The sequence below is a fragment of the Heteronotia binoei genome, chromosome 9 (genome assembly GCF_032191835.1).
Source record: "Heteronotia binoei isolate CCM8104 ecotype False Entrance Well chromosome 9, APGP_CSIRO_Hbin_v1, whole genome shotgun sequence".
Classification (NCBI taxonomy): domain Eukaryota; kingdom Metazoa; phylum Chordata; class Lepidosauria; order Squamata; family Gekkonidae; genus Heteronotia; species Heteronotia binoei.
Window position 1 is genome coordinate 28,605,146 of NC_083231.1, and position 12,955 is coordinate 28,618,100.

General features: G+C 43.1%; 1 protein-coding gene across 2 annotated transcripts in view; it reads left to right on the forward strand.

The window, feature by feature from the left end:
• Positions 1–12,955, forward strand: part of KIT (KIT proto-oncogene, receptor tyrosine kinase) — a 104,111-nt gene that overhangs the window by 41,704 nt on the left and 49,452 nt on the right. For both annotated transcript variants that reach the window (XM_060246353.1, XM_060246354.1), the window contains 2 exons: positions 6,739–7,017; positions 7,559–7,695. In XM_060246353.1, the coding sequence (XP_060102336.1) occupies positions 6,739–7,017; positions 7,559–7,695 (416 nt within the window). The remainder of the gene's footprint in view (positions 1–6,738; positions 7,018–7,558; positions 7,696–12,955) is intronic.

Sequence of the window (12,955 nt, forward strand, 5' to 3'; positions counted from 1 at the left end):
GTTCCTCATTGCTCCATCAAAAGACAGTTTACACAGGACATCTGGTGGAGATCACAGCTATCGAACTGGTGCCATCACCGCAAAGGTTCTCAGGCATCCATTCTGTTTTTTCATAGTTCCAAAAATGGGGACTGGAGGGCTGTCCTTGACCTCAGATTCCTGAACAGGTTTGTGAGGTACAGGAATTTCAAAATGGAGACCTTGAAGACCATTGTGGAAGCCCTGCAGCTGGAAAACTTAATGACTTTCGTCCATTCGACCAAGGCATAACTTTATGTGCTCATAACTCCGTGGGAGAGGCAGTATCTGAGATTCAACTTCAGTTGAAAACACTTCTATGGGTTGACATCAGCACCCCGGATATTCACAAAACTGATCATCTCACTTGTTGCAAGCATGCATCTCAAAGGAATTCATATCCATCCTTATCTTGATGACTTCCTTTTAAGGAAGTCTTCACAAGAGCAGGGACTCAGGAACATTCAAGACACTATCCAGTGCCTCTCTGGGCACAGCTTCCTAATCAACCTCCAGAAGAGCCAGCTAACACCTGTCCAGGTCATCACATGGTTAGATTTAGTGATAGATTCAATCCAGAAAAAAAGTGTTTCTTCCACTAGATAGAGCAGAGAAGGTAGTTCAGACCATGAAACAGGTTTTCTCTGTGAAATCAATAGACTTTATGATCCTAGCGTATCTGCTAGTTTACATTATTATAGTTCCTTACCCTGAAGGTACTTTTCCTGGTAGCTGTTACATCAGCAAGACAGGTCTTTTCATCAGAAAGGACTTGCTCTCCTGCATGCATTCTCTATTACTGTATTGTTTTAAAATTGTATTTCGCTGACCGACTACTTGATTTGTTTGATGAGTATGTGATCTATGTTTGCTTACTGTTACTTTGGCTTGCAGTGTTGAACGAATGATCATTTTTTATTTTAAGTCTTGCTATTTGAATAAAACAAAAAAATATTTTTTTGATGGGGGGAGAAAGGGCTTATGCATCTTCCATAAGGACATGGCAGTTCTGTGCAGAGATTCCCACTTTCATTCCCAAGATCAACACGCCTTTTCACAGCTCACCGGAGACATATTTGCCATCCTTCTGCCCGAAGCCATCTTTATAGGGAGAAGAATTGGCACTCGATTGACCTTTACAGAGCAATTCTCATATCAGAAGTCAGGTTCCCTTTTTGTGGCTTTTCATCCAGCAGTCAAGGGTGAAAGAGTTTCTAAGGCTACACTAAGCAGGTGTCTAAAGGACTGCATCTCCTTGACAATTGAATCTCAGGGCCTTCAAGTCCCAGAGGGAATAACAGTGCATTCAACAAGAAGTGCTTCTACATCAGCAGTGTTCAGCACAAATGCACCCATTGCAGACATCTGCAAGGCCACTACTCAGGGTCATAGCTGGGAAATGTTGAATGGTGGGACAGTTGGGAAAGCTGGAGGGCAGGGGAGAGAGAAGAAGAAGTCCTCCCCCCCCCACCTCTCTGACTGGGCTCAAACTTGATGAGTTTTCTTCCTGCATCTGCAGCTGGCTGCAGAAGTAAAATGACTCCCCCCCCCCTATCTGTCCAAGAGGCTTGGACTCACTGGGGCATGAGCCATGAATTGTGGGGCATGTGACCCTATGTGCCCCACCAAGGCTACATGGCTGTCACTACCTGGGCCTCGGTTTCAGCATTTATTAGGCATTACACAATGGACTCTTATCACTACGGCTGATGCAGCATTTGGGCAGAGCATCCTAAAGCAAATGGTCTCGTCCAACTGTTATCTCTTTGCTTGGCAATCACTTTTCCCTGTCTGGATCAGATGATCTTTGTAATATCCCAAGCATATCAGAGTGTCCTCCTCCCCTCAAGTGAGAATAGAACATTGGACTTACCATGAAGGTTCCTTCTTCTCAAAGGTGAGAAAGACATTCTGGACCCACCTTAATTGGAGAGTCTGTTCCAATCTCCATGTTCATTGTTCTTTCAGTGGTCTAACAGTTTATCTTTTACCTGTATAGTTTGTTTCATTGGGTTCCGTAAGCCTTGTTGTCTGTTTGGCACACATGGTGGACTGTTACCAGTTGTGGAAGTCCAGACTGAGGGTGGGCTCTTCCCCATTGGAGATGGAAAGTGCAGTAAATTTCCTGCCTTCAAGAATTGTGGGAAGAGGAACCCTCAGGGGGGCAGCCTGGGGCGGCAAAACCTTACTGAGATTATTTTAGAGCAGTGGCCGCCAACCTTTTTGGCACCAGAGACCAATTTTGTGGAAGACAATTTTTCCACGGACCAGGGGGTGCGGCAGCACTGGAGGTTTTGCCACCCCAGGCTGCCCCCCTGCCACATTCCTTTCTCCTGGGGGTCTTTAAATGGGGGGGGAGTCTGGGGCTGTTTTTACCTCCCTCTCCCATTTAAAGACCCCCGCCGATAAGCTGATCGGTGGAGGTCTATAAATGAGGTGTAGGCTAAGGTCACAGCAGTGCTGCCCCTTCTGCTGGCCCGGGGCCCAGGGAGATGAAAGAGGTGGTGTGACCTCACTTCAAGCAAGGCCATGCCGCTTCTTTAGTCCAGGGCTGCTCTGCCTCACTCCGTGGCCTGGTTGCTAGCAGGCCACGGACCAGTTCTGGTCTATGGCCCAGTGGTTGGGGACCCCTGTTCTAGAGAAATGCCCTGATCCAGAGATTCCTTTTTAATTGCAGGTATCATACATAATGTCACAATAAAGGGTCTCCTAAGATGACTTTGTCATTTGTGGTGGGGACAGCTTTGCCATGTATGGATATGCTGTGGGTTTACTTTTTGCCATTGGAGAATAGTGCTTTTCCATAAACTGTATGTTCTCATTAGAATGCATTCATGGGTGTGGATTAAAGTGTAGTGTGTTAATAGAATTTTGAAGATAGAATTTTAAGGACTGAAACAGCTCCAGTAAGCCTGTGTTACCAATTAAAAACTTCTATTAAAGTTCTGTTTTGTTAAAGAGGATTAAACAAATGATCACATAACACATTCCAAAAGAATCCTCTTTGGAAAAAAGATGGAGGGAAATTATGACTTGCAGTGAGTTAATATGCAAATCTGATTCTGAAGGCTGCATTTCATACTTAAATTTCAGCAAACAAAAGAAAGTTGAACAAAGTGACAAATTTTTGATGATGTTCTTTCCCTGTTACACTCAGTAGGGTGGACTTGGAAGTGTAAGCGAAGTAATGTCATTTATGTACTTGTATTTTTTTAAAAAAGAAAACCTTTTTTTAGCTATTTGCCTAAACTAAAAATGCCTCATTGGTTTCCTGGAGAGGAAATATACGCTTCTAGTATTTCCTTTAGTGTCAGGTTCTGTATTCATTGAATAACAACTTTAATCTCTTAATAAAAAAATGCCATCATTCCCTTCTGATAGTGTCCTTTATAAATCAGTGTTGTAAGCAATTGGCACTAGAAGTGTGCAAAAAAAAAAAAATCAATATTTTTAGAGTTTGGGTATATTAAACCCCCAAAATATTGGTATTTTCTGATATTCCCTAATCCTAATACTGGTACGGTATTTGGAGTGGGATATTTTGAAAATCCTGGATTTTTTTCTAGTTCCATTATACCCTATGGGGACCATTGTAGTCAATGGTCCTCTTAGGGTACAATGGGGAATTGATCTGAGGATATCTGGGGGGCTTCATGGAAAAAATGTTTGTTTGTTTATTTATGGGATTTCTGTCCCAGCCATCCCACCAAGGCAGGCTCAGGGTGGGTTACAAACACAAATATGATGCAGTAGATAATTAAATACATTAAAATTTCTCAATTAAACAGCGTGCAATATGCAGTTATATTCTTATTTCCCTGAAGCAATCATCTATCTGTCCCTGGGACTGGGAGCACTGAGTTTAGTTGCATTGGACAGGCTGTTCCTTTGACTTAACCCTGGGCCCAGATAACTGACTTGTTTGCAAGAGTAACATGAACATCCTGTGACCTTTACATTTAAATCCAGTAGCACCTTAGAGACCAACTAGGGTTTGGAGGTATCAACTTTCAAAAGACAAGGCTCCTCTCTTCAGGCATGAGTAGGAATGGAGATCTGTGAGTCTTTTTATCCCAATCAGAAGGTAGGAAGGGTGTTGCAAAGAATGCTTGTAAAGGATGCAGAGGTACAATCCATATCGTAATCAGCTTGATTAGAACAGAGGGAGAGTGCTTGGCCCAAAATTAGCATCTGTGGTGAGATAGGAATTGTGTATTCTTGTTCAGCCTCGGAGGGGGATGTCCATTTTCTGAACTTGTGAATTAACTCAAGTTCAAGTTCAGCAATCTCACATTGTAATTCCCTTTGAATTTTTTGTTTGTTTGAGGACTGCCAGCAATGGAAAGACCTAGAAGATTAAAAAGTTGTCCCACTGGTTTTTGAGTGCTGTGTTTTTTAATATTGGATGTTATATTCTTTTTTCTGCATAGGAACTGACCTGATTGTTCAATATAGAGAGCAGAAGAACATTGCTGACATTTGAGGGCATTTATAATGTTGAAAGATGAACAAATGAATGAACCTGAGATGGTATGACTGGTTGGGTCAGGTCTGGTTATTGTGTTTCCAGTATGGCATTTTCTACATGTTGTCAGAATGACATTCTCTCACCCCCTTACTGAGATAAAAAGACTTTGAGATCTCCATTCTCATTCATGTCTGATGAAGGGAGCGTTGACTGTTAGAAGTTTATACCCTGAAACTTTTGTTTGTCTCTCATTCTGGAATATAATGATTCTACTGTAGACCAATACAGCTGCCCTCTGGAACTTCCCTGTAGCATGAGATATGATCACAGAACGGCATCAGGGAGAAAAGTTAAAAACCCCAGAAGACTGCAAGAGAGAAAAGTTGTATTTATTTAATTAGCTATTTATATCTCACTTTTCTGCCCACTGGGGCCCCAGATCATCTTGCAGTATTGTTCTCCTCGCCTCCATTTTATACTCACAACAATAGTTTTGGGAGGTAGGTAAGGCTGTGTGTGTGTGTGACTGGCTCAATATCACCCATCAAACTTCCATGGCAGGATAGAGCTTCATCCTGAGCCTCCCATATCCTGTTCAATACTCCACCCATTGCTTCACTTTGGTTTTCAGCATAGAGAACATTACAGGATGATCTGTAGGAAGACTCATTGAGGCCTAGAGTCTATCCAACTGGTAAGCCATTTGCTAGTCCACTCACAGATTTCTTCCACACTTTTTTCAAGGTACAAATATCCATGGTATGCTTGAAATCGAGTATATAATATTTTGTTGGGAGTCACAAAAAAATCTTTTCCTCCTAGTTTTCAATCAGACAGAGGATTATAATGATGATTAAAAATTGATGAATTGTTTTGTGCTGAGCTCTTAATTGCCTCAATTTAAAAACAAAAAGACCTCTCAGTAGTGTTGTAAAAATTGACACCAGTGGGTGAATAGCGCATTTTCTCTGTTGTATTGAGCTAAATCCATATTTTCACAAATAGCTCATGGAATTATAGTGTTGCAGAGATCCAAAATCCAACCCCTAACAGGAGTATTCTCTAAGAGATTATATAGATCTGAATGATTATGTAGATCTGAATATAGATCTAACAATAACAATAATAAAGATGTGTAAAGAGCAGAAAGACTTGGGAACTGACTGCTGAAAATAAATCATTTTGAGTTTAGCCCTGACTGTGGAAAGGTTAACACTGACTGAGAAGAATTTAGCTCTGACTGAAAACAGTTGCATACTGACTGAGGACTGGGAATGTTGGCAAGAAGGGGTAGATTGAAGACCCCCATTCAGCCCAGGAAAAGGGATAGATCTTCCAAAAGAGAGAGGAGATTCCCTGCCCAGTTGAAAGGGAGATAGCTCTAAAAAGTGGAGTGGTCCCTGGTTTGCTCAGAGAAGGAATATTGGTGCTCAGTAGTGTATCCCTGCTTCTGAAATCTGAAGTCAGTTAAACTCAAGAAAGTATAGTGGTGTGTTTAGGAAACACTGAAACAGAAACCTCTCATCTCAGAGATTCTAGGACTTTGTGAAAAGTTTAAAACTCTCAATTGCTGGAAACATATGAACTATAGTTTGTGAAAATATTAAGTTACCTCAGAGTTCTTATTGACCTACCTCAGACATTTTATCCCTTATTTAATCCCTTCTCTGTATTGACTAAAAGATATTATTTTTGAATGTTCTAAAGCCTCGTGTGCAATATTCAGAAGTTAGAGGTGATCATGTCTCTTCTAGTTCCTGCACTGAGCCAGCAGCAGAATACAATTAAGTGACAATGAGGGACAGCCATAGATCTTCAGAAAAGAACAAAATAGATAAAGGGACTGCTCAGCCAGAAAGGAAGGAAAAAATAGAGGGAATGTCCTGCATCTGAGAGAGGGAATGGGGCTATGTCATCATAGAGGGCTTTTGGGAACTCTTAGGAAATCACAACAGTGAACTCAAGGGTATTCCTAGTTTGCTTCATTTAAACTTGTCTGTGTGGGGGAAGAGATAGAAAATGTACAGAAAAACCAAATGGATTCCTTAACACAGTTTGCAGGACCGGGTTGGATGAAAGCAGAAAGAGAGAGGGAGCAGATTGGGGACAGATAAAAAAAGTCGTTCTAGCCTGTGAAACAGGTTAAAGGATTCTTCACTGCTGCTTCTTGTTCCTTTTTTCCAGACACTAATGTGAATATGGAGACATAAATATAAAAACCTTAAAGAAAATCTTTTCTGTTTTCCTTACAGAGCCACAGAACCTGTTCCTTTTTGAGAGTTTCACCTTTGCAAATGAAGACGATGATGCTCTCATCCCTTGTGCAGTGACTGATCCAGATGTTTTAAACTTCACTTTGAAGACATGTGAAGGAAAACCTGTACCTGAAAATATGGTGATAATTCCGGATCTTAAAAAAGGAATAACAATAAAAAACGTGCAAAGGTCATTTCATGGCTGTTACCAGTGTGCGGCGTTGCAAAATGGAGTTGAGAAAACGACAGAAATAATTTCTCTTGTTGTGAGAGCAGGTAACACACCTTCATCTGGAGCAGTACATGTAGCAAAGTCTTAAGAACTGCCACTGTTGTTGCATTGGAGTTCTGTCACCATCCCTCCCCCCCCAACGCCACTCCCTGTGGCATAGGCAACTAGTATTACTGCAATGTTGTGTAAGTTTGCATATTAACAAGAGTAAAATAATTAGGTAATTATTTTTGCTAATAGTATGTCCAGCTCCCATAACAGAATGTCCATACCATGGGTCATAACCTTACGATCATTGTCATGGAATGAGTTTCCTGCTTGTACTTCCATTGTCGCCCAATTAAATATTGTGCCTGCTTACTTGTGTATGTTAAGCAGTGCCAATAAGTGTTTTTGTGCTTTTAATCAAAGAAATGTACATGGCATCAAACGACAAAACTAATATGTTGCAAAGATTTAAAATACCTCTAGGAGGTCTGATTTTTTGGGGAGGTTAATAACTGTTGATTCCCTCTTCATTTCCCCTCCCCCCCTTGGAGACCCTGCGCATAATGAAAAATAATGCACATCTAAATTGTTTTCCAGTTCACAAATCCCTTCCAGACATCACCTTATCCAAAGGAAACCAGATTCTCAAAAAAGGTGAAGAATTTAAAGTTATGTGTACAATCAGGGATGTAGATAGCACTCTGCAAGCTAATTGGATTTTTCAAGGCAAAGCGGTGAGTTCATTATACACCATCAGTCTTAACTAATGTACTCGAAAGAACAATGGGGGGGGGGGAAAGCTCACAGGATTGCACTAGGCATGTATACTTCATTAGTTGTGACAAAACGGTTCCCCCGAGAAGTGTCGTTATCTAGAGCAGGAGCCTTGGCAAGTCTCAAATGGGTGCCTTGGTGGAGTCTTTTGCTTTCTACCACACGCACTCCTAAGCAGCAGCCTACATGAAATTGCATCAACCACCATTTTCTCCTCTGATTGACAGGCCCTAGTGCATTCCACCCGCATGACTTCTTACCATACTTCCCATGACTCATTTCAATTAACATCGTCATCCTAAGCCTGGAGCAGCTAAGCAGACACTTCAGCCTTCTTTGGTTCTAGGTTTCAGTTTGTCTTCCCTGCGTTATCCTAATTAATCTCCTGCTTTGATTCTCTTTGCTTTGTCCTGACTGTCTCATGATTCTTGTGTTAGTGTTTCCTCATTCATTCATTCGTATTGCTGCTTTTTAAATTTCACCAAGGAATACTAGGGTAGTTATGCAGAGGCACACAATGGCAAAGCACCTCTACTCTTCTCCTGGGCTGAACACGCCTATAACAGTCACTGGCTGGGTACAGATGGGCAGCTTGGGGCAGCAGCCTCCCTGCTCAGAAAAAAAAAAAGCTAGCACAGTGAGGTGCCCCGGGGCGGTCAGATAGCACGCAGCCCGCTGCCAAAAGAGGGACGGACTGTGTTTGCTCATGGAGGAGTGTTCAAACCACTCAAGTGCATGGGAGGCTCTTCCTGGGTGCTCCCCAGCCATTTAAATGTGTGGGGAGTTCCTGTGTCAGCCCAAATAGGCTGTCTGTATCAAGCCACTGTGTAGAAGGAATACACATTAGATCTCACAGGCCAAGACCTGAAAGGAAGGAGTCAATGTATTCAGGGGTGAGGAAGAAATTCCTTACAGGGTGGTCTAGTATGTGAAGAATTGGGAGAGATCTTGAGGGCCTCAGGGAGAAACTGCAGGTCAAGTTGCAATGATAGCCTTGGTGCTGCTGCCTTTTGAGTCCAGGAGTGTTTGTTTGCATTGCTGACTGCATGAGACACTAGTCCAGATGTTCACACACCACAGGCACAAGACTCTTTTTCCAGCATTTATGAACCATAGCTAGGCTCAAATATGGAATCTGAGTTCCCTAGCTAACCATTTTGCCTTAAGAGCTCCAAGTAACCAAGCCAAGATCAGAATGCCAAGAAGCTGTTTGCTCTCCTTGATTTTGGCTCTTCTAAACAGATAACCAGGCATAGAAGCAGGTCAGACAGAAATAAAGGCAGGATTCTTGAACGGAAGTGGACATAGAAAGCTAAACACACTATTTTTTTTTTAAAAAAAAATTGTTTTATTGGATTTATATCCTGCCCTTTCCACAAGTGGACTCAGGTGTCCCAGAGTCAAGATTAGTGTTTCCCAGAACCCTACATCAGCTCCATAACCTGTAAGGGTCGGATTTTCTGTTGCAAGACTGGATTTCTCAGTGGGTTTCTTCAGTAGTCCCAGCAGCCTGTTCTCTTGCAGCTGTTCAGCCAGCAACAGATGAGAGACTGACACTGAGAGGTACGGAGGTACTAAACCAGAGCCAGAAGGATCCAGCCAAGGGATTTGGATGCAACACAGTAGTAGCAGTATGGAGCCCCATCCATGTGAGAACGGCAGCCACGTCCCTGATCCAGTAGTTGAACTGGCTCTGAATCATTGGTGGCTTAGAACTTTGCAGTTGCGTATTTTTTAATTGATGCGCATAGGAAAAACTCCCAATAAGGCTACTCCTAAGCTTGTTGTACACAATTCCACTATTAATTGACAGGTCTTCTGTTGTTAATGGCAGTGTTTAGAATACATAATTAGCAATTCATGTGTGCACAGAGAAAGGAGTTCTATAGCAGTGCAGTGCTAGATAAATCATACCCTCTTGAGCAAATATTTCCTGGGTAATCTCTCTCTGGGGTCCCTGGAGAAACATGCCTTTCCCAGCTAATCCATGGGTAGCAACAGAGCTTCTGCCTCTAAAGTGCTTTTCTGTTGGCAGCCCCCCCTCCCCTTGCCAATGTGAAGCCAGTCTCAAGAGCATGCGGTCAACTCTGGGCCTTGCAGATGGTGCTTTTGGGACCATTCCAAGGTCACACTGATTTTTTTTTTATCTGAAAATTTGTTTACATGCAGGATGTCTGCTCATATTTTTGCGTTGTTTTCCTCAGTGCGTTTTGCACCCTCCTCCCCACACTGGTATGAATAAAAAGCAGCTGAAATACTTTAATCTCTGTTTTTCAAAATCTCATTAGCCAGGCAGTCTGCTAAATTTGAAAACGAGACATGAAAAATATACCTTGCTATAGAACAAAATAGGAGTCGATTGCAACTTTAAGACCAACTTAGTTTTACTCAGAACGTAAGCTTTCGTGTGCATGCACACTTCTTCAGACGAGGAATGAGGTACAGTAAGCACAGCGACATATAGCTGATGGGGTTTGGAATGCCAAGTGGTACAAAGTTAAAATCCAATAGCAGAATAGTAAAATTAGCAAATTCAGAAAACTGACTGAGGACTGACTGGGTTGCATTAGCGTGGGAAACCATAAAACGGTAACATGTCAGAATGCAAGAATGCCTGTTAATTATTCTATTGCTAATAAACCTAGGTCAAAAAGAAGGCATTTCTTTCCCAGAAGTTTTTCCTGCCCAACTAATTTACCTTTTAACATGTAACATAAATATATACGTCATTCTAGTTTGCCATTCGAAAAAAACACATTAAAATATAGTAGAAGATGGGTTTAGTATATTTTGATACACTATTTTCTTCCAACCCGCAGCCCCTTCCCTTCCTGGGAAATTGCCCCCCCACCCCAGCAGCTCATCAGCACTTACACTCACCATAGTTAAGTGAACTGGATGCCCTTAGGCAGGACTTTTTTGGGAGAAGGAACTCCTTTGCATATTAAGTCAATCCTCCAAGAGCTTACAGGGTTCTTAGTACTGGGCCTACTGTAAGCTCCAGGAGGATTGGCTGCATCAGGGGTGTGTAGTCTAATATGCAAAGGAGTTCTTGCTACAAAAAACAAGTCCTGCCTTTAGGCCATATCAATTAAGAAACTCTCAGTAAGTGAAAACTCTTTTCTTGCCCTGTATAGTCCAGGCTAGCTTGATTTTGGAAGCTAAGGAGGGTCAGCTCTGGCTAGTATTTGGATGGGAGACTTCCAAGGAATACCAGGGTTGTGATGAGGAGGCAGGCATTGGCAAACCACCTCTGAACATCTCTTGCCTTAGAAATCCTAGTGGGGCACCATAAGTGAGCTGTGACTTGAGGCCACTTTCCACCACCACCTGTTTTCTTGTCATAAGAATGTAAGAAGCCATGTTGGATCAGGCCAATGGCCTATCCAGTCCAACACTCTGTCACACAGTGGCAAAAAAACCCAGGTGCCATCAGGAGGTCCATCAGTGGGGCCAGAACACTAGAAGCCCTCCCACTGTTGCCCCCCAAGCACCAAGAATAAAGAGCATTACTGCCCCAGACAGAGAGTTCCATCAAGACCACTGATGGACATCTGCTCCATATGTTTATCCAATCCCCTCTTGAAGCTGGCTAAGCTTGTAGCTGGCACCACCTCATGTGGCAGTGATTTCCATGTGTTAATCACCCTTTGAGTGACAAAGTACTTCCTTTTATCAGATCGAACCTGACTGCTCAGCAATTTCATTGAGTGTCCACAAGAAAGGGAGAAAAAGACTTCTTTCTCTACCTTCTCTATCCCATGCATAATCTTGTATCCCATGTATAATCGTGTCATTGTGTTTGGCTAGTTTGAAACTAGAATCCTCCTAACCCTTCAAACAGCACCTTGAAGACCAACAAGATTTCTAGGGTATAAGCTCTATCTGTTGTTGGATGGCTGCCTGGACTCCACCCCAGAGAATTTGGACAGGACATTGGAGTCTATGGTTGCAGCAGAACCAGCTGGAAGCTTCGTCCAGCGAAGACAGAGGTCCTGTACCTGAGTTGGGGCAGGATTGAGTTGGGTCTCAGGCTTCCAACCTTGGCTGGTACATTACTTGTGCCAGCCCAGGAGGTGAAGAGCCTGGGGGTGATCCTGGATGCCTCACTTTCCATGGAGGCCCAGGTCACCACAGTTGCCAGGTCTGCCTTTTATCACCTTTGACAGATGAGGCAACTGGTACCCTGCCTTTCCCCCCAGAACTTGGGTACAGTGATCCATGCGACAGTTGCTTCCAGGCTTGATTACTGTAACTCGCTCTACACAGGCTTGCCCTTGGGGCTGATCTAGAAACTCCAGCTAGTGCAAAATGTGGAAGTGTGCCTGCTGACTGCATTGCCTGTGCAGACTTGCATTTGACCACTGCTATACCAGTTGCAATGCCTACCTAGTGAGTGCTGGATCCATTTCAGGGTGTTGGTAGTGACCTCCAAAGCCCTGCACAGCCTGGGACCAACATATCTGAGGGACCACCTCTTCCCATGTGTGCTCCAAAGAGCTTTATGCTTAGCAAATCAACATCTGCTGGCTGTCTTTGGCCCAAAGGACATCCACTTAGTCCTAACTTGGGCCCAGCCATTTTCTGTCCTGGCCCCAGCCGGGTAGAACATGCAGCTGCTTGAGATCAAGGCCCTTCTACCATTCCACAGGGCCTGTAATGCGGAGCTGTTCCACCAGGCCTTTGGCTGAGGCGGCAGGCTTCCAATTAAGTCGACTTCTCTTGCTGAAGCCCTCTATCCTTAGGCAGCCCAGTCTGAGTAGATTTTATAGGTGCAGTGGTCTCTAGCTTTTGAGATTACTGCTGCTTAACTAACAGTATTACCTGTTTTGCATTTATATTTGTCTTTACTGTTTTCAGGGCTTTTTTTGAGCAGGAACGCAGTTCCGGCTGGCTTGGCACCAGGGGGTGTGGCCTCATATGCAAATGAGTCCCTGCTGGGCTTTTTCTTCAAAGAAAGCCCTGTAAAACAATTGTGCTGTCAGGGGGGGTGTAGCCTAATATGCAGATGAGTTCCTGCTGGGCTTTTTCTACAAAAAAAAGCCCTGACTTTTAAATTACTGGACTGCTCTTTTACTGTTTTACACTTGTGATCCACCCTGAGCCTGCTAGTGGGGAGGATGGAATAAAAATCTAAATAAGTAAATAAGCTTTGGATAGTCAAATCTCCCTTCGTCATTGTAATTTTCTGATGAAGGGAAGGAAGTCCTGTTGCTCCTA